Here is a 25053-nt window from a genome sequence, read left to right on the forward strand (position 1 = left end):
GGCTCCAGAACTGGACAGTCCCTGGCACCTCTAACAATGTCTAGGTGTGTCTACAGCTCCATTGTTTGATTTGCAGTAACCACGGTCCCGCCCTTTGCAAACCATGCCCTCCCCTTGCGTTCTTGCAACCATCCCCAGCCTTGTACAACTGGCCTCAGCCCACACAAGACCAGGTCACTTTTCCAATCTACAAACAGGAAACCAAAGTCTAGAGGGAAAAATGGGCCACCCCAAGGCCACATATAGAGAAAGCAGCAAGGCCAAGACCAAAACTCAGGCCTCCTAGATGGGTGCCAGCCCGGAGCTCTTCCAGCAGCCCATTCTGCCTCAGCAGGGCCCACGCACCATGCACCTGCCTACCCCCACTTTTCTAGCCACCCATCCCTCCATCCCTGAATTCCATCCCTTCATTCCTCTCTCCACCATCCACCCTCTCAAACAGCATCCATCCAACCACCCATCCACCTGTCCGCCCATTTGTCTGTCCATCTACCCAACATCCATCCATCTATCCCTCCAACCATCTATCCACCCACCCACTCATCCACCCATTCATTCCTCCACCCATTCATCTATCCACCCATCCACCCAGCCATCTATCCTTCCATCCCTCCATCCTCCATCCTCCATCCATGTATCCATCCACACACGACCCATTAGGACCTTGGAGGACAGGGGGACCAGAGGGGCTGGCATACTGGGAAGGGCTGTGGAGCAGCAGCATGGGGATGGGCCTCACAGCATGGGGAGATGTGAGCCATTGGGCAGGGGACCAGACGGTGTGCTCTCTGGGAGGCGCAGGTGGGCAAAGGAGTGGGAGGAAACAGTGTGCGTGGGAAGCGCCATGAAGAAGGTCAGACAAGACTGTCAGGCCAGAAGTGTGGGCGGAGCCCTGTTGTCAGGGGCCTAAAACTGAGAAACTCAGGCTTGGTCTAAAGGCCATTAGCCGAGAAGGGGCCAGCAGTGCTGAGGGCCCAGTGCTGGGCTCACACCTGTCATCCCGAGAGGGGCCTGGCTGGCCCATACCACCTACACCTGACACTGCCCACACTTCACCAGGCCCTCACCCTTTCCCACACAGGCCTCTACTTTGCGGTCATGTGTATCGGGTGCACCAGGCAGACGGGGTCTGGGTGTGGAGGACAGTGATCTTGGCCCTTGGCCAGCCAAATGGGGCCATAGTTCCTGAGTGGCCTCCCTGATAGGCCAGGTCAGGCTCCAGGGAAGGAGCACCATGCAGGGCCTGGGCAACGAGGGCCAAGGCCACCCAGGGCCTGGGACTTCAGGGCCCCTAAGACTGGAGCTGTGTGTCCTATGTGAACGTCCAGAGCAGAGCCAGGATGTGGGGGCTCATCAGAGGGTCAGTCTGAGTTCGGTGGGAAGGGCCTTCTCAGTCAGACCTGGCCCAGGACAACAGGGCATGTCTGGGAAGAGGTGAGTTCCCCAGACTGGAGGTGTGCAAGCAGAGGGCAGGGCCAAGGTCCTCAGACTGGGGCTCCCAGGCCCCACCCCTCAGGGCCGGTGAGTGACGATGGTTCAGGTGGCCACCTGCCATGGTCCCTCCGGCTGCCTCCCCTGTGACACCCTACTGACTCACAGACCAGCTCCTGCCGCCACCCAGGGGCTGGTCCCCAAGGGGCTAGGTGGGTATAAATCTCAACGCGAGGCCAGCCACCTCTTCCAGCTCCCGAGCACAGAGGAATGGCCTCGTGCTGGGCCGTGCAGCTGCTGCTCATGGCAGCCTGGAGTGTGGGCTGTGGTGAGTGGGCCGGATGTGGCTGGTGAGGGACCCTGCCTCTGGGCCTGTATGCCCGCCTCCCAGAGAGGACAGGGCTACTGGGGGGCTCTGTGGCTGAAGGCCTCCTCAGGGCCCCACCGGCTCATCCTCCTCACTCTCAATGAGACTTCTGGGTCCTAGAGCCCAGCTTCACCCTGGGACAGGGGTCATGGCCCCATTCTCCAGGAAGGAAGACTGAGGCTCGGTAGAGAGATGCAGTGTTCAAGTCTGTCAGTCAGCCAGAGGGCCCTGAAGGGTCCCAGTTAGTCTCCTTCAGCCCCTTCCTTCTGGTTCCAGGATGGGTCTTGAGGCCAGGTGATGAGGGTCTGCCCCCACCCCTTGCCCAGGTGAGGCCTTCAGGTGCTACACCTGTGAGCAGCCCACAGCCATTTCTTCATGCAAGAAAATCACTTACTGCAAGCCGGAGGACACAGCCTGCAAGACCGAGCTGGTGACCGTGGAGGCGGGTGAGGCGGGGGCCCCAGGGCAGGCCTGGGGTGTGCAGAGGTCAGGGCCATCTCCCCCAAATGCCTCCCTCACCCTGAAGTTGCTCCTCTGGGCCTGAGAGGTGGCAGGTGGGAAGGACAGGGTGGGCTTCCCTACCTTAGAGGGGGCCCATGCAGCTGAAGGGGGGTGCACAGCCCCTCAGGGACCACCCTGGGGCACCAGGCACTGGGGATGGGGTGGGGCAGAGGCAGAGGTCCCCTGTGGAGCTCAAGCCCCAGCTCTGCCACAGACTGGCAGGTGATGTTGCCTCAGCCTCTGGGCTCGGGCTCCGTCTTGGGCTAGCGCTGCAGATGCATGAGCGGCTGAGTCACTATCCACAAACATGTCACAGTTGGGGCAGCGGGTGCTAGGCATGGAGGACTCCCCAGACCTGAGCCCTTAGGAATGAGGATAGGCGGGAAGGGTCAGAGGCAGCACGCAGGGCCAGGCGGGGCTACAGCTCTGACACTGGCCCCCCTGCAGAGTTCCCCTTCAACCAGAGCCCTGTGGTGAGCCGCTCCTGCTCCACCTCCTGCATTGCCACTGACCCCGACAGCATCGGGGCTGCCCACCCCGTCTACTGCTGCTTCCGTGACCTCTGCAACTCGTGAGGACGGCGGCTGGAAAGGCACTCCTCGCGCGCCTCCTCTCCTGACAGGGCCTGGTTCTGCCTGCGGTGCCCTCTGCCCACGTGCCTCCCCGGGCAGAGCTCTCTGGGCCTCAGGCCACTCATGGGACCTGAGGGGAGAGAAGCACACCAGGGATGCTCTCTGCCCTCCGTCCCTCAAACTCCTAGAAAATAAATAAGCCAAGGGTGGAGACGACTGCTGTCCTTCCTGGGTGCTGAGAACCCACAGAGCAGGCGTCAGGACAGCCAGGCTGAGGCGCGGCGTGTTTCAGGCACCTGACACTGGCTCTAATCTAGGGCCTTTTGGACCCATTTCACAGACAGGGAAACAGAGGGGAAAAAGCCTCCTGGGCCGCCCTTCCTGCAAACTAACCCCACAACCTCTCAGACCAGGACCCATACCTAAGGCCAAGGAAAATCTCCTTTTCCCTCAGAAGTCCCCCCTCAAACCCTGGAGCCGTCACCCCCACCCCAGAGTGGAAAGGAAGCTCAGAGCTGGAATCCACTTTCCTCCAAGGATGAGTAGGTCTGGCTCTGCCTGCCCAGCCCGAAGGGACTTCCCAGGTGTGTGCACCTTGGCCTGCTGGCATCACACAGCTCCACGGCCTCAGTCACCACCGCTGACCACCACCTGCTGTGCCCTTGGGACGGCTGAGATTAGATGAGACAGTGGCTGGAGCTGCGGCACTCCAGTGGGCACCTGGTCAGGGCTGCCCAGCCCTCTCCCCGGACTCAGTCCCAGGGGCCAGCCTCCGTCTGACAGGATGGAGGCAGCAGCACGTCCTCAGGGGCCTTAGGACCCAGGAGACCTTGCTTTCGGGCCCCTGCTGCCCCACCCAGAGGGGAGCAGCGGCAGCAAGGTGCACAAGGCAGCTGTGGGGCCCGAGTCACCCCCTCTCCAGGCCCCAGTTCCTATCTGTGTCCTCTGGGTTGGGCACCTTCTGAGTTCTGCACAACTAGGCCTTGGGTTTTAAGGCCCCACAGGTCACCTGACCATGACCCTGGGGTCCTGCTGGCACCTGCCACTGCTGGGGTGGGAGCGATATGCAGCAGGCAGTGGTCTGGCCAGCTTGGCAGACGGAGGTGCATAGAACCCCTGTAAGAGCTCGTGTGTGTCCTTGAAGGGCTCAGGGGTCAGTACACGCTCCCACTCTCCCACCTCCACGCCCTCCCAGAAATGCCAGGAATTCACACCCTGAGGAGCAGCCCCGCCAGAGAGGCCTCCTTGAAGGCGTCCCACCTGGGGCCCTCCCCGCCGTGCCTACAGGTCCCCAAGAGAGCCATTCCCTGGCATGACCGCCGGACTCTAGCGAGCCCCACTGGGCACTGGATTTGGAGCCAAGGGGCTTCTCTGGCCCAGCGTCCGCAGCGGAACAAGGGGATAATGCCCTGGGCCCTTGGGAGGTGGGGTGGGAAAGCCTTGGCGCTGGCGGGACCGGCGCGGCCAGCAGAGGGCACACGCCGGACCCCGGAGCCCGTGGGAGGAGCCTCTCCGCCGCGCAGCCTCTGCCCCGCCCGGACCTCCACCGCCAGCTGAGCCCAGCCTGGTCCGCAGGGGACCACGGGGAGATCGGGAAGCTCTTGCCCCATGGGCTGGCCTTGAAGACGCCCTCCTGCCCCGCCTGTCCCCGCCACTGTCCCAGGAAACGCGACGCATGAAACTGGCGGATGCACAGGTGGGACCCGGGAGGGCGCGCCCACGGGCGGGGATAATGGGCTTTCACCACCTGGGGGACATGCGCGGCCTGAGGAAGAAGTGGGCGCCACACCCTGTGACTGCGCTGGACGTGGGGAAAGCTGGAGGGAAAACAGAGTCGTAAAGAAATGTGGGTGTCGGGGCGGAGAGGAGCCGCCCACCCAGGGTTACCCCGCCCTCCCGCGCCATGCCAAACACCTCCCAGCAGCAGAGTGGCACGCCTGCTGTCCCAGCTGCTCTGGAGGCCCAGGCAGGAGGATCGCTTGAGCCCAGGAGTTGGAGGCTGCCGTGAACTGTGACTGCACCACTGCACTCCAGGTTGGGTGACAGCGAGACCCTGTCTCTAAAAAAACGAAACTAAACCAAACCCCTCTGACTTCCTAGAGAGGTAAAAGGATCGAGTATTACTCTTCTGTTGTTTTAAGAAATCACACAAACAAGGGGAGTGTAGAACGCTGGGCCATTGCCCTCCAGGCCTTCAGGGGCAGGACCCTCAGCCTCCCCAAGGGTGTCCCCAACTTGCAGGTGTTGAGTGGGGAAGTCAGACAGGATGGGCCGTCATGACACATCAGCACCTTTGGTCAGCCTCACTGAGCCACCTTGGCCATGTTGGAAACTCTGCCCTAGCCTCAGTTTCCTTGTCCATGAGGTGGGCAATGGTCCCACTGTCCCGGGATTCCAAGGAGCCAGGCAGAGCTACACTCTATTCAGCAAAGGCTTGGAAGTGGGGTCTGCATCCCTGGTCCCTGAGTGGGACACAGCAGTGACCAGCCAGCTGAGCCCAGGAGTCAGGCACTCCAGCCAGGAATGCAACAGGCAGCTGGCCCAATGTGGGCCCAGGGACACCAAGGCTGCCTCCGAGACCCCACCAAGGCAGCCGGGGCTCTCTCCACCTGGCCCTCAGAGCGCACACTGCCCTCTCTCCCTTAGGATGACGGTCCCTGAGCACTGCCTCCCTAAGCCCCTCACTGCTTCACCAGCACCCACGGAGGGCCTCCTGGGCCTGGCACCTGGACACAGTACAGACCCTAGACACCACAGGGGGTGGGGCACCTGGAGCTGCATCATTCCTGCCACTGTCAGCCCAAGGGAGGCACAGGAGGGGTATCAGGGCCCACCCTGTGCACGGGCCAAAGTAGTCACTTTTCTCTAACTTCTCAGGAGCAGCAGGTCTGTGGGCTGAGAGTGGGTCCCACTGGACAAACAAGGCACTGCCTCATTTCCAAGTCCCAGCCGCCCATTCCCTGGCCCAGGCAGGTCCCATTGCCAGGGATCAATGCCCCTAGTCAGCAGGGCCCCTCCTTCGCTCCGTGGTCAGTCCATCCTCCAGACATACAGACCAGGAGAGCCCCACTGGCCTTAAACCCTCTGCCAAGCTGGCCCACAAGAGCCCGGCATGTTTGTTCAGCCCCTGCATGGACAGTAAAGCCCCAGAGGCCTTCAGGGTGCAGCCCCCTCAGCCATCTTCATGCCCCCAAACACACTCACACACTCATCCTTAGTCCAGTCACTGAGCCTGGAACTCCATGTCCAGGCAGATGTGCCCTTCCACAGCCTAGGGACAGCCCCTAGGCCAGGGACCCACAGGGACATTTCACATGGTGTCACACAAGGCCCAGTTGCCCCATCCTGCAGCCTCCACCCTTCTCTCAGGTCCCAGCCAGCCACGCAGGGATGCTGGCTGGACCAGCCTGTACCTGAACCACCTGTACGCCCACTACTTCCTGTCTGGAGTCCCCTGGGAAAATCGTCCTCTGGCAAGAGTCAGCTCAGGGGCCCCAGGAGTGGGGCAGAGGCTTTGGCTGTCCTGGCTGCAGCCGGCTCAGCAACCCCGCTGAGTCACTTCCCCTCTCCAGCCCTACTTCCCCATCACTGACGGCTGTTTCAAATCCAGCTCCTGCCAATCGCCTATTCCTTCCCTGGCCCTTGGGGCTTGCTGCACTCTCCAGAACAGGTGGCCAGAGCACAGATATGGCCCACACCCCCTCACCTGCTGTGTCCAGGGGTCCCACTTTTCCCTTCCCTCTTCAAAGGGCCTGCAGAACAGCCCCTCTGCTCTCTGCCCACCTTACCCATCAAAGCCCATTGACCTCGGCTCCCAACGGCTACCCCCACCCTGCCCCCAACTCCAGGAGCCGGGGGGCCCAGGCCCATACTCTGGGACACAACCTCCCAGGGCGATCCTGGGACTCAAAGGAAGAAAACTGGAAATCTGTGCCAGGCATTTGTGGATGGGGCGGCAAGGTGCAAGGGCTGGGGTCCAGGAGAGGGCCAGGGCAGGAAGTGCCAGCAGGGGCCTTTGGGCAACCCCTTCCTGGCCTGTCCTGTGTTCTGTGGGATGCGGAGTCCTGCCCTGCCAGCCTGATCCCTGAGTTCACGCAGCCTGACAAGCCTGGACAGCCCCCATACCAGAAAACATCCCAAGAATGACCCCTGTGGGGAAGGGAGCAGAGCTTCAGAAAGGAGGGCTTTCCCCACATTGCACTTGAAACTCTTTAATCTTGCACTTTCTTTAAATAAAACAAAAAGATTGCAGCGCTCCCATGGTGGCTTTAAGGCAAGAACAGCAGCAGTGTGGGGCCGGGGTGGGGTGGTGTCAGGGGCATTCCTGTAGCTCCTGGCTCTGGCTGGAGGGGGATTCTAGGGGTGGGCAGCAAGGAGGCAGTTCTGGGTCTGGCTGCCATCAGTGCCCTGGGCTGGCAGGGGCAGGAGCACAGGGCCTAAGCGGGCAAGCAGCAACCCCCACACCCACCCCAGGCCCCAGCACCCCAGCTAGACAGGGCACCCTCTCTCTGGGAGCTGAGGGCATTGGCCAGAGCCTCTGGCTGGGGACCAGCCCCCACTCTGCCCTCAGTTTCTCCAGCTCTTAAGGCCAGAGATTAGATAGGAGCAGGCGGCCCTGGCCAGCATCCCAGCAGCCTGGTGTCCCCATGAGGTGCAAGGACAGACCCCTAGAGCAAGACAGGGTCTGGACTGGCAGCAGGGAAGAAGCCTGTAAAATAGAAGGCAGAGGGGCCAGGAATACCCAGCCTTCTAGGGAGGCAGCCCTCAGAGCAGGGAACGGGGTCAGGTCGGGACGGCTCTCAAATGAGGACAGAGGCCTGGGGTGCTGCAGTCCGGAGAGGGCAGGGCCCAGCTCAAGGTTACAAAGCATGGCCCTGATGGGCACTCACAGAGTCCCAGACCCTGCTCTGTCCTCCCTGACCAGGACACCCCAGCAGGGAGGCCTGCTGCCTCTTCCAGAGCCCTATACCAGCTGACCCCTCCCTGCCACAAGCCTCAGCTGCTTGCCCGGCCCTCCCGCCCCGAGGCCAACGACACCAGGATAGCTTGGGTAACCCTGTCTGCTGTTGTCAAATGCCAGCCAATCCTCCCTCCTGCCCTCAGCCTGCCTCCAGCCCAGCCTTTGACCAACCAAACTCCACCCTGGGCCTGCCCCCCACCTCACCGGATGCCAGGGGGACTGCCTGGCGAATGCTACCTCTACCCTTCAGAGGCCCAGCTCGTGCCCAGCACTGCTCTGGCCTGGCCCTGCCCCACCCCTCCTGGCAGCTCCAACCCAGATGTGTTCAGGCCGCTGCGCTCCTGGAACATCCTCCCCACCTAGGCCACAGAAGTGTGGCCTCATTGCAGGGCTGGGCCAGGCCTCTCTGCCCATCCAACCCCACCCCAGGGGCAGAGCCGGGTCAGGGGGCCAATGCCACCCGATCCCCTGACCAGCCCAGAGGGATGTCAGTTACTGGGGAGCCCAGAGAGTGAAGAGGGCCGGGCAGGGGCCACTCCAGCTCGGAGAAAGCCCAGCCCAGCCTGCTCTTTCTGCAGGACAGGCCACCCGACGGGCAGGGGGGGCTGGGTGTGGAGGCAGCGGTCACTGGTCCTTGTTGACATTGCGGAGCCCACTCTCGGCACAGAGCAGCTGGCTGCTGGCCATGTTGTAGCTGATCCAGTGCTGCAGGTCTTCAGGCAGCTCAGGGGACTCCACCTGCAGAAGACAGGAGAGTGAGGCTCCCGCAGGTCACATGCTGCTATGGAGGTGAGCAGGGGCCCAGGAGGGGCACGCAGCCAGGTTGCTTCCTCCCACCTCTGGGTCTCTGCCCATGCCGTTCCCCAGCCTGTGACCTCCCAGGAGTCCCCTCCCCACTGCCCGCCCCAGCTGTGCCCGACTCCTACCCAGCGCCCTGTGTGTGTACTTCCATTGGAGCTCTCTCCACAGGGCCCTGCCTTTGTCAGGCCTGTCTCCCCAGTGGGGCCATGCTCAAGCCCTCTGTGTCCCCAGGCAAAAGCCCCTGAGGCTGGCAGATTGGAGGGGCTGATGGGAGACCCAGAGGAGCCAGAGGCCTCAGGAAGTGGGTGCAGGGGGAGAGGGTTGGAGGGAGATGACATGGGAGCCGCTCTCCCAGGAAAGTGCTGGATGGGGCTTGCGAAGAGTGCGCCGAGGGCGCTGGACCTGATCTCCAGGGCAGCTCTGGGCCCGACCACTTCATTCCCAGCCCTCCCAGCTTGGCTGCGCCAGCTGCCTCCTCCTGCACACACAGCCACTATTTGGCGATGGGAGCAAGACCCTGGGCCAGGTGTGAGGGGTCAGAGGCCTTGTAGATGGGTGTTGGGGACTCCCAGCATGAGGGGCGAGGTCAGGCAAATGCCTACCTGACCTCAGGGTCAGCGGCCACACGGAGGAGCCTGGGCCTTCCCTGCAGAAGGGCCGGGACCAGGGAAGAGGAGCTGCCCAGCCCCCATGGCAAGTCCTAGCAGAGCGGGGCCTGAGCTCTGCACCAATGTCTGGCTCCAGCCCAGCTCTCCCTCCCTTGCCTCCGCGCCCCACGCCAGCCTCTCAGCACACAGGACTCTGACCTGGACTCAGCCTGCCCTAAACACACCCAGCACTGGGCCTGGGACCCTCACCCACCCAGGTGCTCAGGCTAGACACCCGGGCAACTCCTGGCCACCCCCGGCCTCCAGCTGTGCCAGGCACCCACAAGATGTAAGCTCCACCTCATCAACTCTGTCCTCCTTGTGCCATGGTCCTGTCCCCTCACCTTTCACAGGGACCTCACCAACCAGCCCACGTCTGACATCATACGGTCCCACGCAGAAAAGCTGCCCTGGCCTGCCCTCCTCAGCCTCCATGTCCTCACTCTCAACCTTGACGGACACCCCCTCCTGGACTCCTGCCACATGCAGGGACACAGGGCAGAGAGGAATCTAGGCCCTTCAGGGGGATTCCCTGACTCAACACAGACAGACGAGGGAGCCGTGCCTGTGGCCCACTGTGCAGCTTCAGGCAGTTGCCATCGCCTCTCGGAGCCTCGGTTTCCCCACCTCTGGTATAACCTCTCACCACTGAGGTGAGCTGTGTCCCTCCTCTGCTCCGGAGCTGCTGTCCGAGGGAGGCCAAAGAGGGGCAACTCCCTGCCTGGGGGTGCAGCAGGGGCAGCCAGGCCCCAGCCTCTCCCGAGGGCTCCAAACAACTTTTCAAAAGCCTGTCTGTGGCAGGAGCCTGCCCTGGCAACCATGGCCACCATGGCCATCCCCAGGGCCCCGGTTGCCATGCTGCAGTAGGCTCTGCTGTGCCAGGAGAAACAGGCCCTGGGGAGGAGCCTTGAGCCCCAGACAGACACACATGGCCTTTCTCTCCAACTGGAGAAAAATAGGAAGCTTGCAGCTCTCCAGGACCTAGGCCTTCAACCTCAACCTCAGGTGACAGGGACCCAGCCCCTCAGCTCTGAGGGAGTGGAAAGGGGCCTCAGGTCCCCAGCAACCTCCTCTAATGACCAGCCCCCTCCAGCCTATGTTCTCCAGGCCACACAACAGCACCAGGACCTGCACCCCTACGACCGGCCTGGTCTGGGCTTCTCTGTTTTGGAAGAGGGGAAGGGTGAACATGAAACTGTGAGGGGCCAGGTTAAGGGACGGCAGGAGGGGAGCACGCTGAGTCCAACTATGAAGTGTTGATTCAGGGACCCTGGGACCCCTCCCCTCCCCATGACATCAGGGAGGTAGGTAGGCCCTCAGTCCACAGAAAACGGCAGGAGAGGTATGGGGTGGGACGGAGCACCCCAAAGAGGCGCAGACAGCAGGCCTTCTCCAAGAAAGGGGGCTGGGGACCAGGAGGCCCTGGGGACCTCGCAGGACCATGCACTGGGCGGGGCCGCTCACCCTGCGCTTGCACAGGTGCAGCACGACGCTCTCCGGTGAGGTGCCCAGCACGTGCTGCCGGAAGCGTAGGAGCGCGCACACGAAGTCGTCACGCAGGCTGACAAAGCGGGCCTCCAGGTAGAAGGCGCGGTCGTCCCAGCCCAGCAGGCGGGTGCGCACATCGAAGGGCTCGAGCAGGCGCAGCGAGCGGCGGTAGCGCGCGCAAGAGGCGGCTAGCACGGTGTGCCCCCCCACATCTCGCAGGGCCCCGAGCACACCGCAGCGGGTCAGGTGCGCGGCGCGCGCCACGTCGGCCTCGCGCAGGTAGCGCGCGTTGTTCATGTGCAGCAGCAGGTCCAAATCCGAGGGCAGCACGCGGCCCGGGAAGCGCTGCTCCGCCAGCAGGTCGCGGACGCGCGGCTGCAGCAGTCGCGCGCGCAGCACGGCACACGGCACGCGCACCAGGTACCAGCCGTCCAGCAGCGCGAAGAAGGCGAGCGCCAGGGCCAGCAACGCCACCAACAGCACCGGCATCGCGGCGACGGCGCGCCGTGCGCTTGAGCCCGCTGCTCTAGTGCCGGCTGCTTCCCGCTGCGCCGCTGCCCGCAGCCAGACCGACCCGCCTAGGAACCCGCAGGCGCAGCGCGGCCGGAGCGAACCACCTCGCCGTGCCGGCTGAGGGGGAGGCGCCGCGGAGCGGTGCCGCAGCGCGCAGCCCCAGCTCCGGTACGCCCCCGCGCCCTCATGGTCCGTCCCGCCTCCCGGGCCTGCCCCGCGGTCGCTTTCCCCCAGCGGGGCGGGGCGTGCTGAGCGCTACAGCGGCGTCTGGCGGCCGTGCCCGGCGCTGCAGGCGCAAAGACGTCCCTGGCCTTACGCAGCGTCTCCGCCTCGGTCGGGAGTGCCAAGCCCCTAGCGCGTCTCTCGCTAGCGGCGAAGACGCGGAGGTTTGGCCTTTGTCTCAGTAAAGTCAAAGGGTCCAGCACTTCGCCAGTCTAAACTGCGAGACTTTGCAAAGACAATGGGACATACCCTGGTTCCCAGTGGCGCTGCTGGGAGACGCTACCGGACCCTTCTGCTGCAGAACCTCCGGGTCTCCCCACGCCCACAGGGCGAGGCCCCAGGGCGTTCGCGGAGGTTCTGGACCAGTCGCGACCTGGCCCCGATGCCCATTTTCAGTCCCAGCCTGTAACCTCATTCCAACCCCCAAAAATCCTGCTGACGCCACTCTCATTCCCGAGCATTCCTACCCTTTGGAGCCGGGTAAGCGTAAATGACTCAGCAACATATTTAAAAGTCTCTTGCCTTGGGTACTTGGGACTCTGGCCCAGCCTGTGTCCCTCTTCCCTGGGAGGCTGGGGAGGAAAGGCGGCCCAGGAGGCCGGGCCAGCTCTCCAAGGCAGCCCCCAGGGTTCTCAGGTGACAGCGTGTGCCTGTGACCTAGCATGTCGCCTCATTAGGTCTGCGCTGGGGTCCAGGAATCCGTGCGTGGGTTTAATGAGCTCCCGAGTCAGGCTGCAGGTTCCGGAGGCTCTGACAAGACATAGGGCAGCAGCTGGGCTGAGAGGGGCTTTAGCCCAGCACACACTGGTTTTTAGCTGGGGTTGCAGAGTTCTTGACTGCCCTCAAAGGAGCAGCTCCGTGGGGCAGACCACCCCACAATTCCGGGGCTGCTGTGCATGCCTTGGTCACTGTCAAGGGCAGAGGCTGAATTCTTTGCTTTTCTGGCTTTGTTTCTGGGGCCAGCAGCTGTGGCAGAGTGGGATCTGCTTGATATTCCCAGGGACCGGGAGCTCATTGTCCTGATCTAAGAAGGGCCTTCTGCACACACTGCTCACACTTTTCCCTGTAGCACCCTGTCCTGGCTCTGAGGTCTCTTCCCCTGGAGGGGCAGCCCCTTAAGATGAAGAGAGTGAGGATATATCCTTTGAGTCCATTGGCTGTTGCTCAGAGAATGCAGCCTCCTGGTCACCCACTTTGCCCTGTGTGTCCCATGGCACCAGACGAGGGACCCACAGCTGGAGGGCCAAGGCTGGAGATGTCAGCGAAGGTTGGTGAATGAGAAACCGGCTCAGAGCTTAGAAGACCTCCACCATCTTCCTGCCACCTCTACTCCGGTTCTTACAGGCCTCCGAGTGGAGGTTTTTGCAAGTTCTTGGTGTTGTGAAAAAGAATTTCAGGACTCACCACATAAACCAACCAAGCAAAAGCTTTATTGAAAGGGGAAGTACACTCTCAGGAAAGAGCGTGGGCAGGCCGGAGAAGGGCAGCTCCACTGAGAGAAAGTGGCCTTAGCTCTTTTCTTTTGTGGTCTTACTATTGAGGGGAGGAAAGAATATTCAAAGCCAAGGGGTTGGCTTTTACTAAGAATTTGGGTAGTAATTCCTAGAATTGGGTTCCTTCCCATTTTCATACTTTACGTGGTTGTTTTGGAACTGTCATGGCCGTAAGGCTGGTGGCGGGCACCCCTCCCCTCCCTAATGGAAAAAGAAGAAGCCCACGACCTGCCAAGGACAATGCCTGTAAGGCCCAGCTAAGTTAAAGGACGACCTCACCTGGATGGTTACCCTGATAAGAGTCTCAGTTCCTAGAGTCCACACATAACCACCGGCCCCTCCTATTTCTCAATACCCACCCTAAAACTACAAGGGACAATTCCTTGCTCTCCCCACCATAAATCTTTCTGCCAAAGAAACCCCTACCCCCAGCCCTAAAAACATATATAAACTCACTCAGACTGGGTGATGCGACTTCCCGGGTCTCTCTCTCTTGGGGCCTGTGAACCTCGCCCGGGAGCGCCCCAATAAAGCCTCATTACTTACCCCTTTCAACTCTGCTTGTCTTTCTTTCTCTAGCGCCGGCCTATCCAAAAAACCTTACATTTGGTGCCGAGACCGGGGAGGATGCTTTAACTTTCAGCTGCGCTGCCCCTCCCCTGGACTCGGGTCTTAAAACCTTACAATGGCAATTTCAAGGGCAGAGAAATTTTAAAGCCACAATGCAAATGATATTGTAATTAGCCAAAGTTCAGGTAAGGTGGCAGAGATGGTCGACAAGCTGGTTAAAACCAGTTCTTTCCTGCGGTTCTCAGCTTCTCCAGTTAGCTTCTGCCTAAGGGCTGTGTAACACCTGTGCTGCTTCAGGCCCCTGCATTGGTCTCAGCCCTGTCTCCCAATCTCCTGCTCTAACGCCCACCCTGTTTCATTCCAAGCGTCCGCTCTCCAGGCCTCCCCAACCCCGTGTGAATGCACATCCCACCTCTCCCACCTTCCCCTTCCCTGACCCCCTGGCTGGGCTAGATCCCCAGGGTCTCCTCGTACAGGGAGCCTCTCCCCAGGGTCTCCCAGCCTCTCTCTGCTGGAACCTGAGGCCAGGACCTGGTCTGCTTCACAACCGCTGTATCCCAGGGCCAATGCGATGCCTGGCACACAGCGGTGCTCAACACAGCCAGATGCTGGAGGGACTTGTGCCTTCCCCACCCTCCACCATCGGGCTGCATCTGTCCCACACAATGGACAAGGGCATCTTAGGGTGGGACACTGGCAATTTTTTGGGAGGCTTGAAGGAGTCTAAGTCAGGTGGGAGACTCCTGGGCACCAGACCTGGTAGCCCCTTTCTTGTCCTGGGCTTGGGGTGTCTGAGCCCACAGAACTGTGCAGTGTGGAGGAGCTTGGGGAGGTGGGCAGTGGTGCTCCTGAGCCCCTTGGTTCCAGAAGGATTTCCATGTGTGCAGTAACACCAGGCATTGTCACCAGAGGCAGGATCACAGCCCTAGTTCTAGTGGCTGCCACCTAGGTTCACCCAGGTTCAAGGCTTCAGGACTAGGAGGAGTGCAGGTTCAGGGTGCTGCTTCCCGGGGGAACGTGAGCAGCAGGAGCATGGTGGGCATGGGAGACCAACCCAGCCGGGCCCAGCCAGGCCCAGCCCAGCCCGGCCTGGCCTAGCAAGTTGCCTGGGGCCTCATAGCAGCAGTTTCAAGGGTGCTTCTGGTCCAGCTGGTTGGGGTTATAGGGCTCACACGTGGCCATGCACACTTTGGTCATGGTCACTTTGAGAAGGGGGCAGGGTAGGGGTTGGGTGGGTACAGACCTGGGTTTGTAACCTGGGGGTGGCCCATGAGCCTTAGGTGCATAAAAAGGGGGTGGTGGCCCTAGGGGTGGTGGCTCTGCTGCAGCTCAGGAGATGCACTCTGGGGCAACCCAAGGGGTTGCCTGCTGGGGCTCTTTTCTGGGTGCATGTCTGCCTGGGCTGGAGCTGGAGGCAGGTGTCCTTGCCGGAGTCTGCTGAGTGCCCCACTGTTCAGGCAGCCAGCCGAGTCCCTGGGCCAGGAGCATGTGTAGCAGTGCAAAGCCAAGCCTGGGCACAGGCACGACCCCTCTCCTGGGCCACCCCGCCCCCACAGCCTTAGTAGGGTGGGTGGATGGGAGTCCAGGATGCGAAGACTTGGGTAAAAACTTCATACTTTCTGGCACTCTCAAGACTGTGGTGCATCTTGCTTGGCCCACAGAGGGACTCCTTGAGGTATCTCCCAGGACGACCTCCACCTGGAGCTTCAGAACTCCTTCCTGTCTGGCTTGACTCCTGCAGCTGGGGCCACTGGCATGGCTCAGGAAAGGGAGGAGGGGAGCCCCACTGTGTGGGCCCCACTCCAGGGAGCGTCTGGAAGCAGGGAAGAGGGAAGCCAGGGAGAGATGGAGGGGAGGGGAAGGAGGGAGAAAGGGAAGTGGGAGAAGGAGAAGAGATCACCACCACCCGCCTCCCACCCACCCTCAGCCCTGCAGCAGCCAAAGGGTCTGAACATGTCACCCCTCAGGGAGCTGACCTGCCCCTGCTCCAGCTGTCCTCCCTCTCTGCACCCCAAGCCTGGCCAGGGGAGAGGCAGAACTTACAGAATAGGGGCCCCAGGCAGGTGAAGAGCTGGCCATGGAGGCATCCCACTGTGGCTGTCCACCCTGCAGTGTGGCAGGGTGGGCAGGGACCTCTACAGACACTGAATGCTCAAGGGTGGGGACGTTCTCAGGGAGCTGGACCAGTCACTGACCTGGGGCGATACCCCTGGAGGCCTGGTTTGGGGTAGTCGGACACACAGGGGAGGGTGGCTAGGAGCAGCTGTGTGACCTCAGGTCAGTCCCTTCACCTCTCTGAGCCTGTTTCTACCTGGGTGATAATCTCTGGCCTCACCACTAACTCACTGGGTGATTGTGGGCGGGTTGCCTTGCCTCTCAGTGCCTCAGTTTCCTTCTCTGTGGGGGATGAATGAATGAGGCATGGAAAGCCCGTACAATAGTGCCTGGAATGTGGTAAGGGCTACACCAGCATTTGCTATTATTGTCCCCTGTTGTTGTAGATGTGAAAGGATCAGTCTAGTGGCTTAAACAGTAAATGCTTAGGAAATGGCTTCTTAAAGACTGAAAAGGTCCACCCATTCAAGGGAGCACCACAGCCGTCAGGTACAAGGAGGAGGATCTGTGTTTCTTCACATGGACAGACAGCAAGTAAAAGAGAAGTTTACCCACCAGGTGCAGTGGCTCACGTCTGTAATCCCAGCACTTGGGAGGCCAAGGCAAGAGGATCACTTGAGGCCAGGAGTTCGAGACCAGCCTGGGCAACATACAAGATCCCGTCTTTACATAAAAAAATTAAACATAACTTGGTGTGGTGGCACACCTTTAGTCCCAGATACTAGAATTACTTGAGCTTAGGAGCTCAAGGTTGCAATGAGCTATGATCTCACCACTGCACTCTAGCGTGGGTAATGGACTGAGACCCTGTCTCTTAAAGAAAAAAAAAAAAGCAGTTTACTGAAGTCCAGGCACACACATTGAAAGTGTGTATCTGCATATATTTGCGTAGGAAACAACACGAAGGCTGCCACAATGTTGACAGATATTACCCTACGGTTTGGGTGTGGGCTTGGGACTTTTTCTTTCTTGCCTTTCTGTAGTTTCTATGGGTGAGGTGATGTGGGAAGAGAAGGAGGTGCTGGTTCCAGTCCAGATCCTGCCTTGGGGCAGCTGAGGGACCCTGAGTAGGTAGAGGACCCCTAGAGCCCTGAGAAGCCAGGGCTGGGGGCTGGGTTGCTCCATAGGTGGCCCTCCCTGGCTGGTCCCTGCCCTTGGAGCGGTGAGGCCCCTGGCAGCCCTGTGTCCCCCGATGTGCTATGTGGCCAGAGCAGGCTCATAGTGTAAGGGAGGGGCAGGGCTGGCTCTTGTCACAGGTCCTCAGCTCAGAGGCTCCCTGATCTTGGGGACAGCTCAGGAGGTCAGAGGCAGCCCCAGGTTACACTTTGTCCCTCCCTCCCTCCCTCCCTCCCTCACCTGGCCCAAATCATTCAAATACAAGGAAGTCCCGGGACAGGATGTAGGGGCCCTTTGCCCACTCTGCCCCTGTGCACCTGTAGGTGCAGGACCCCGATGGGCTCCAGCGCTGCGACACATCTCGCATCTCTGAACTTCAGCCCCAGGGAGAAGGACCCCCTCCCACTAGGTTCGGCCGATGTGTGGGCACCTGTGTGGGCTCGGTGTCTTGCTTGCTAGACAGGAAGCCATTCTCATCACCCCCGACATTTGCCTGTGGACTTCCAGGGCTCCGAGAGGCCTTCTTGACATGCCAGTATTTTGGATCCTCTTTCCTTACTTTATTTTTCCTCCTATCCCTCATCACTTTCAGGCTACGTATTTTGTGTTTATCCTGTTTATCCGACTCCACTATCCTGTAGGCTCTGGAACCTAGGCTGGCTCTAGGGTGTCTGGGAGGGCTGGGGAGCACCCAGCCGCACCAGGGTGACTGCTGTATTTGAAGTGCCTGCAACAGTACCTGGAACATAGCAGGTGCTCGATAACTGTGTGCTGAGCAGATGGGACAGTGCAGGGTACCAGCATCCCACACCAGTGTTACTGGTGATGACGGGGGCAGGTCAGCAAGCCAAGGCCGACAGCTTCAGGAGACGCGGTGTGGCCAGAAGCACAGCCCTGAGCACCCACCAGTCCTTGGGCTGCTGTCGGCCAAAGTTCCAGCCCCAGGTCCTGCACCAGAGCCCTGATGGGTACAAAGTTATGCCTGGGGCCCCCAGGTCTGCAGCACCCTCCCAGAAAACAAAGGCCCAGCCCTTGACCCTGGACCCAGGCCCCAGACCAAGCAGGTCTGTGTGCTGAACGTGCCCTGGGCCCCAGTGAGGGTGGGCGTGGTGGAAGCTGGAGCCCGAGCTACCCCAAGGGAGCTGGGCAGGTGGGCTGTGCCGGAGGTCAGCGGGGCAGAGGGAATCAGCACTTAGGGTCACTCAGATGCTGGCCTGGGGAAGGTGTTCCCTCCCTACATCACTGCCCCCAGGCCACCCAGTGTTCCAAAGGGAAGCTCCCACCTGAGGTCACACCCAGGGTGAGCTGCCAGCCTGCCTCTTCCTCAATGTGGCCCTGCCCTCAGCTGTCCCCACCCCCAATCTGAGCTCCAGGGCATGGGTTCCAATCCTGGCTCAGTATGCAATGTAGGCGACAGACCCCTTCCCTCTCTGAGCCTCTGTGTCCTCTTTTCTGAAAGAGCCCCCGTGGCCCCCAGTGCTCCTGGAGGCTTCACCCTGAGCACGTCTCCACCCAGAGCACAGGCCACCAACCCCCAGGCCTGGGACAGTAAGGCTGGCTGTTTTCAAAGAGGCTTTCCCAGGAATGAACAGAGCAGGGATGGGTGGTGTCCTCCCAGCAGGCCTGGGACTCCAGGTGTACAGGGATGGTGGCATGGGCACAGGCCCTCCCCGAAGGAGCCCTGAGAGGTGTGACAGGGCACCTTGAAAGGGGAAGGGACCTGGGGGTCAGGGTTGGGGAGGCCTCTTGCAGTGGGTCACTGGGGACCGTCCTGTAGTGCTTGTATGCTTTACTGTGGGAATGCACTTCTTACAGCTAACAAGTTTTGAAAACCAGAGGGGCTCAAATCAGGCCAAAGGGAGGGGTGGGGAGCTCATTGGTAGCAGCTCTTCCCCCCGGGAACCCTCTTCTTCCCATGAATTTTCTGGGTCCATCCTCATAGTAGGGAGGGGTCGTAGATGAGCACCTAAGACTCAGAGAGGTTTGGCAACATACTTGAGGCTGCACAGCTAGTGCGAGAGCCCTGAGAGATGCTGTCTGGCCTTCTGCAAGAAGTCCTCCCTTCCAGGGGCCACACATTTGCTCCTGCAAGGTGGAAGCTGCAGCCCATAAAGTCAGGGCCACAGCCACAGACCTGGCTGTGGGGACATCCAGACACAGCCCTAGACCCTGCCCCCAGGGGCGTGCAAGGACAGAGGCTCTCTCCAGCTTACCCAACAGGTGTTTATTAAGGGCCTACTGTGTGCTGGGGCTGCTGCTCAGGGACCCCCATGGAGATGGGGGGCTGGTGCCTCCTTCCAGCTCTCCAGGCCCCATCTCTTGAGACTCCTAGGACCTCGGACCACCCCCATGGTGCCCAGTTCTACTCAGCCCATTTCGTCTCAGCGTTGCTGGGCCCTCCTGAGTGCCTACCCCTGCTGGTTCAGGGACACCATGGACCAGACCCGGCTCAGCTCATGGAGGGAGTGGGTGGGCAGGGAAGGCTTCTTGGCGGAAGAGGTGCCTGAGCAGAGGGTTAAGGGTGGGGGATGTTGGGGGGTTGGAAGGGCCTTCTGTAGGCTGGTCCGTGTCACCAGAGCCCAGTCTGCCCAGCGGGTGGGCAGGAGTCCAGGAGGGCCAGAGGGGCACAGTCACACCTGTGTTAGGACATGTTCTCAGGGACTGGGCCGTCCCAGCTCAGCCTGGGGTGTGTGAGGAGTGTCCCAGGGACCCTGGGCACCATGCCCAAGGTGGGCTGTGGCAGGGTGCTCCTGGAGCCTACAGCTGGCTGGGGACCCAGAACAGCAGGCCGCCCAGCGAGGTGAGCAGCACCAGGATGGTGACAGCCGGCTGCAGGGTGTGGGCCCCACTGGCGTTGCACAGGTTGGTGGAGCAGCACGTGACGTTCTTCTCGCCCACGTAGTAGTCCTGAGAGTCGTCCACACAGTGCGAGGTGCAGCCCTTGCTGAGGATGGTCAGGAGACCAGCGGCATCTGGCAGGGCATGAGGACCAGGTACTCGCCGCCTGGCCTTGCCCCCGACCCCCTGTCTCCCCAACTGGAGCTCTGGAGTCACCCTGGGCTGGCCTCAGAACTGCCAGCAGCATGAGGGCCGGGCTCATCCATGTCCAGATGCCAGGGCAGCTGGGCCTCCCACTGGGCACCAATGTGTTCAGGGAGAGTGAGTGTGGGGGTGGGATGGGTGGGCGGGTGGCTGGGAAGCTGAGCACATATGCGTGGGCAGGTGGGCAGAAGGATGAAGAACTCAGGGGCAGAGACTTAAGCCCAGGTCTTTTGGTCCCCGTGGAGGGCAGGGATGGTGCAGGGACAGCGGGGCCACTCACGGATGCGCTCGGTCCAGCACTGGGTGTCCGACTGGCTGCAGTTCTTCACGTGCTGGCAGTCACTGTTGCTCACCTTGGCCTCACAGGAGTAGCACTGCAGAGCGTGGCCTGTGGGGGGTGGGTGCTCAGGGGCTGCCACTGGCTGGGCTGGGGAGCCTGCAGCCTGCCAGCCTTATTTTCTCCTCTGGCACACAGGAGCTGAGTGAGGCCTCAGCCCCTTCCAGACTGTGGGAGTGGAGGGGACAGGGGCCAAGAGGGCTGGACACGCCCTCAGGGGAGGGCAGTGATTCTCCAAGTATACCGGGAGCCGCTTCTCTGCGCACTTCCTGGCTTGGTGCCTGATGCCCACTCAGGGTTTCCAAGCTTTGCTAAAATGCCCACACTGCTGTGAGGGAAGGGTGACCAGTCCCAGGGGCCCTGCTGGACACTGGGGAGGTGGGGCATGGACGAGACCCTTCCTTGACTTCCCCAGGCCACCGAGCATCGAGGCCCACCCATCCTTGTCCCCCTCAGCCTGTCCAGGCCCAGCCCGGACTTGGCCCCTCAGGCCTCCTAGGTGCTGTGTGGGCCCCTGGGTCGGGTCCTGCCCTGCCAGCTTGTCCTGACCCTAAGTGTCCCCCCTTCAAAACAACAATAAAGCTGGGATCCAGGCCCCCTGTGAAAACAGGAGCTCAGCACCACTCTCCCCGCCCCGTAGTGAGTACCCCACAAACTCTGCCCTTTTTAGTCCCCCGGTGGCCTTGGGGGGCCATTTTTATGATCCCCACTTTCCAGAAGAGAGGTTTAGTGACTTACGCAGGGACCCTCGGCCAGGAGGGACTGCGCCAGAGCAGAGCAGCACAGGCCAGACCCTCCCATGGGGCCCTTGGGTCCTGTCGGGAAGCCCCAGCACCCCTCCCGCCCCCAAGTCTTCTCCCTTCCTTCCAGGGTGCTGCTTAGTGGGAAGCTTTTTGTCCCATGCCTCCTGGCTGTCGGTCAGCATCTCCGTTCCTCCCTCTGTCCAGCCATCCGTCCATCCTGCCCCTCCAGGAGCCCAGCCCCAGGTGCCCCTCCACACCAGCCTCTCACGGGATGGCAGGGAACAGCTCAAGGTAGGAGCAAGTCCTGGCTGCCTTCCTGGTGGTGCCAACAGCTGCCCTTGAGGGCTCCGGGCTGGGGCAAGGGCCCTCATGCAGCGACCTCCCTTCTTTCCGCCTTACCCCTCCGCTCCCCTGCACCCCCATCTGCCCGGTGGGTCCTCGCTGGCTCACCCCTGCCCCAGCCCTGCCTGGGGTCTGGACAAGGCCTCACCTGGCTGCAGGGCCAGACCAGCGGCCAGCAGGGCAAGGAGGACGGCCTTCATGGTCACAGGTGGGCAGTGGTGGAGCGGGTCTCAGGGCAGCCTTATATGGTTTCAGGAGCGGGTGGGGGAGCAGGCAGGGGCGTGCTGCCCATGGCCACACTAGCACGTTCCCCGGAGCCAGTGAGGGCCCGAGGGCTGGGCAGATTCCAATCTCCCGCAGGCCGGCACCTCCCTTCCCTTTGTCCTTCTTTCTCCCTGGAGGGCAGATCCCGCCCAGGGCTGTTTCTCGGCCACCCCCAGGACAGAGCTGGAAAGTCCTCAGGCCCCAGACTAGCCTCCCCCACCTCACAGAGCAGCCCACACCAGGGAGACACTTTCTCAGGCTCAGCCGCTCCCCGGTCTCCAGCCAAGGATGAGGGCCTCATCCTCTGCCAGTGCAGGAGCCGCACTGCCCTTGTGGGGCCTGTGGTCCTGGCATGACAGGCCTCCGTCAGAGTGTCACAGACAGATCAGCAGTGGCCACTGACAGGCAGCTAGGGCCATGTCCAGGGCAGGGGCTGTTCTGAGGGACACCTTCCCTGGGAAGGGGGCCCAGCTGCACAGGCTCAAATTTATGGAGCATTTAGTGTGCACCAGGCCCTGAGCTAAGTGCTTTCACCTCAGAACCTTGTTTAATCCCCACAACATGGACTTTTAGCTGCCAGGGAGTGGTAGAAATGCAGCTTTTAGCCACCTTTGCGATGGCAGGGGATTGCAGGAGGCTGGGCCTGGGCTGGACGCTCTCCATCGACCCCAGACCTGTTCTCCCCAGTGCTCTGCGTCCTTGGAGGCTGGCCTGGCTTCACTGGCAAGAGACTGAAAGGAAGGGACAGAGGTCAGGCTGGCTCTCCTGCCAGCACTATGACCACTGGGTAGTGGTGGCAGTGGTTGCGGCCCTCTAGAGGAGGCTCAGGTCCTGTTGGGCAGCCTTCTCCTGCTCCATGGGCTCTGGCCAGCCTTGGTAACTGTGCCTTCCCCTTGTCCCTCCAAGCTCGGGGGCAGTGGATTCCTGCTGCCGTCAGCTTTGGGGGCAACTTGTGGTCCCTATTGTCTCCAGAAGCCTCACTCCCACCTTCATCCACTGTCCCTCTGCTCGCCTCTCCCTGGAGACCCTTTTGGGCATGCCATTGTTTGGCTGCACACTGATGGACGGATGTGCTGGCCGTGACCACTGCCTGCCTTCTGAGTACATGCCTGGAGGAGGACAGGCCCCACTGCCAGGATGAACCCCACCCCTGGTGCTCTCCCGTCTGTCCTTGTCACCCTCCTCAATTTTTCCCCCTGAAGAGGGCCTGGGGTATGTTGGGGGCAGTGAGGATGTTGTAGGAAGAGAGAGTGAGGGGAATTAACCCATCTCCCCGCACACCTGGACCCTCCAGGAAGGCCAAGGAGCAGGTGTTTCTGGCCACCTCATCCTGAGTCCTGGATCAAGATGACACAACTGAGGTGAGTCAGGGATGACTCGAGACCCAGAGCTCCCTCGGATTCAGTAGCCCTGACAACCAGTCTATGGGCTCCCATGGGGGGCCTCAGGCCAGCCCCAGACCCTCCATGGTGTCCCCTCCCCGCTGCCAGCACCCACTGCGTTGGGCTCTTTTCCACGAACATTGTCTCTCCTTTGGCAGGCGAGGGGCCTGGGCCCAGAGAGGGGCAGGAACTTGCTCAAGGTCATGCAGTGCGAGTGTGGCCTCTTCTCCACTCTGCCCACCCAGAACTTTCTCTCTGAACACACCTCCAGCCCACAGGTCTGTAAGTTCAGGTGCCTCACATGGTAATTAAAATGAGTGTGACTTCACTGTTCCATGTGGCCGCCTGCCTGTCTGCCCCATCCCCCCTACACCCGCAGCCCCCGATCCTTGGGACTCCGGCTGCCCCTGCACAGGAGCCTTTCCTGTCTCTGTATTCAAGACACCGGGTACCCAGCACCAGCCTGGAACTTTCATTCCTCAAATATTTGCAGGTGTGTAAATGTTTGTTGATCTGATCTGATATGAAGTGATTGCTCTAAGGTGGTGGTTCTCAAACATGGGCGATTTGGAAAGGCCTGGAGACATATTTCCTTGTCCTAGCTTGGGGGTGCTACTGGCCTGCAGTGTGTCCAGGCCAAGGCTCTGCTCAACACCCTGCAGTGCACAGGACACCCCCAGAGTCATTGGCCCCAACTGTCAGTTGCGCTGAGGGTTCAAGACTGGCCTGAGGATGGCCTGGTGGCCATGGCTCAAATACTAGAGCCATATCCCTGGCCATGGGTTTAGTTCTCACCTCAGCCCCAAACTGACCCTTCACTATGGTCAGTCTGAACTTTGACCCTAGTCACCAAACAAGCCCCAATTGTGGTCACACCCTGAGTCCTGAGTCTAGTCACACCCTGGTCACTGACTGAGCCCTGATCCTGGTCACAGTCTGACCCCTGTCCCCTGTCCCCTGTCCCCTGTCATTCATGCTTTGGGCATACACTGACTGCAGTGTCTGAACCTAAACTGAGCCTGGATCCCCTGGTGTCCCACCTTCTAGAAAGATCTGTCACAAAGGGGCATGACTCCCTGCAGTCCCCTCCATGCAGTGGACCAGGTCTAGGTGTGGCGTCACCTGACTCACCCTTGATCTCTTTCCTCTGCTCTGCTGCTCACCTCCTGGGCTCCAGATTTTCCTGTTCTCTCTTGGTCTCCCACCTGACTGCCATGGCCCAAACCAGTTGGGCTCTCTGGAGATCCTGCCCGTCCACATAGTGCAGGGGTTGCCCCGATCCCTGCCAGGATACCAGCCGGGGCCAGAGCAGCCGGGCCAGGTCCAGGATCTCCTGGGAGCAGACCCACCTTGTGCAGAGTCCCACCGCCACCTCCTGGGGCTGCCGCACAGTCCCACACTGGAGCACACATCACTCCTGTGTGAATGTTATACTTCATGCAGGCTTAATTTTTAAAAATAAAGATAGCATATTAATTTCAAAACCACAACTGATTTCTGTTTACACCACTGTGGGTCCTTCCCTTTGGAAAAATTGTACTCATAGATCAGGAGGGTGACTCTGTTGTGGTCAGATCATGGACCACGGGAGTTGGGGGCACTCTCAGTGCCAGGCCTCCATCTGAGGTTCTGGAAGTTAAGGGCATGACTTGCAAGCTGTGTGTGTGTGAGATATGTGTGAGGGTGTGTTTGTATGTGCAAACTACGTGAGCATGAATGTGTGTACATGTGGTGCCATATGTGAGAGAACCTGTGTGTGTGAGTGTGTGTTGGGGGCACTAAGGCCCTCGAGGACCCTCCAGGCACTGGGCTGGGTAGCTGGGGCCCCTCAGCACCTGCTTCCCCAGTCCTCCCTAGCTAAGCACCTGCAGCCCTGCCCCCATCCTGGGATCCAGCCCCCCTTAACTCCCCAAGGGCCCTGCATCCCCAGAGAAAGGGCCTCTTCCTGGTTCTCACAAAGGTGCGATCAGGGGCCCTGCCGCACACCTGCTCCCCTCCAGTCTCGGCACCAAGGTGGCAACGAGCACTGTCTCTGCCCCTGCCCTCTGCCTCCAGTGGCTCTCAGAGCTGTCCCTGCCCCTCTACCCCTTCTGCCCGTGCCCACTCCTGCCTCTTGGCATGAGCGGGGGAGACCCCAACCCACCCAG

At 60.9% G+C, this 25053-nt stretch overlaps 3 protein-coding genes across 4 annotated transcripts; 1 reads left to right on the forward strand and 2 right to left on the reverse strand.

Moving 5' to 3' along the window:
- The first annotated feature begins 1701 nt into the window (after nucleotides 1-1701).
- Nucleotides 1702-2874, forward strand: SLURP1 (secreted LY6/PLAUR domain containing 1). Its single transcript, XM_069465927.1, has 3 exons — nucleotides 1702-1759; nucleotides 2125-2244; nucleotides 2747-2874. Exons 1-3 carry the CDS (start codon nucleotides 1702-1704, stop codon nucleotides 2872-2874), a joined length of 306 nt encoding a protein of 101 aa, XP_069322028.1.
- A 4207-nt stretch (nucleotides 2875-7081) lies between these two features.
- THEM6 (thioesterase superfamily member 6) lies at nucleotides 7082-11325 on the reverse strand. 2 transcript variants are annotated; one of them, XM_069465929.1, is made up of 2 exons: nucleotides 10903-11325; nucleotides 7082-8569 (listed from the first exon to the last, which is right to left on the reverse strand). In XM_069465929.1, exons 1-2 carry the CDS (start codon nucleotides 11254-11256, stop codon nucleotides 8456-8458), a joined length of 468 nt encoding a protein of 155 aa, XP_069322030.1. In that variant the 5' UTR covers nucleotides 11257-11325; the 3' UTR covers nucleotides 7082-8455. The 2 variants fall into 2 exon arrangements, with proteins under 2 accessions (XP_069322030.1, XP_069322029.1); XM_069465928.1 differs by having other exon boundaries at nucleotides 10744-11325.
- An 8228-nt stretch (nucleotides 11326-19553) lies between these two features.
- Nucleotides 19554-21460, reverse strand: PSCA (prostate stem cell antigen). The gene is made up of 3 exons (XM_069465930.1): nucleotides 21409-21460; nucleotides 20119-20226; nucleotides 19554-19768 (listed from the first exon to the last, which is right to left on the reverse strand). Exons 1-3 carry the CDS (start codon nucleotides 21458-21460, stop codon nucleotides 19554-19556), a joined length of 375 nt encoding a protein of 124 aa, XP_069322031.1.
- Nucleotides 21461-25053: the final 3593 nt, after the last annotated feature.

This window comes from Eulemur rufifrons, chromosome 3 (genome assembly GCF_041146395.1).
Source record: "Eulemur rufifrons isolate Redbay chromosome 3, OSU_ERuf_1, whole genome shotgun sequence".
NCBI classification, from domain to species: Eukaryota; Metazoa; Chordata; class Mammalia; order Primates; family Lemuridae; genus Eulemur; species Eulemur rufifrons.

Coding starts and splice junctions, on each gene's coding strand:
- SLURP1 (XM_069465927.1), top strand. CDS start 1,702: ATGGCCTCGTGCTGGGCCGTGCAGCTGCTGCTCATGGCAGCCTGGAGT. Junction 1,760..2,124: donor AGCCTGGAGTGTGGGCTGTG/GTGAGTGGGCCG, acceptor CCCCTTGCCCAG/GTGAGGCCTTCAGGTGCTAC. Junction 2,245..2,746: donor GCTGGTGACCGTGGAGGCGG/GTGAGGCGGGGG, acceptor GCCCCCCTGCAG/AGTTCCCCTTCAACCAGAGC.
- THEM6 (XM_069465928.1), bottom strand. CDS start 11,256: ATGCCGGTGCTGTTGGTGGCGTTGCTGGCCCTGGCGCTCGCCTTCTTC. Junction 8,570..10,743: donor TGCACCTGTGCAAGCGCAGG/GTGAGCGGCCCC, acceptor TGTCTTCTGCAG/GTGGAGTCCCCTGAGCTGCC.
- PSCA (XM_069465930.1), bottom strand. CDS start 21,460: ATGAAGGCCGTCCTCCTTGCCCTGCTGGCCGCTGGTCTGGCCCTGCAG. Junction 20,227..21,408: donor TGGTCTGGCCCTGCAGCCAG/GTGAGGCCTTGT, acceptor CACCCCCCACAG/GCCACGCTCTGCAGTGCTAC. Junction 19,769..20,118: donor GTGCTGGACCGAGCGCATCC/GTGAGTGGCCCC, acceptor ATGCCCTGCCAG/ATGCCGCTGGTCTCCTGACC.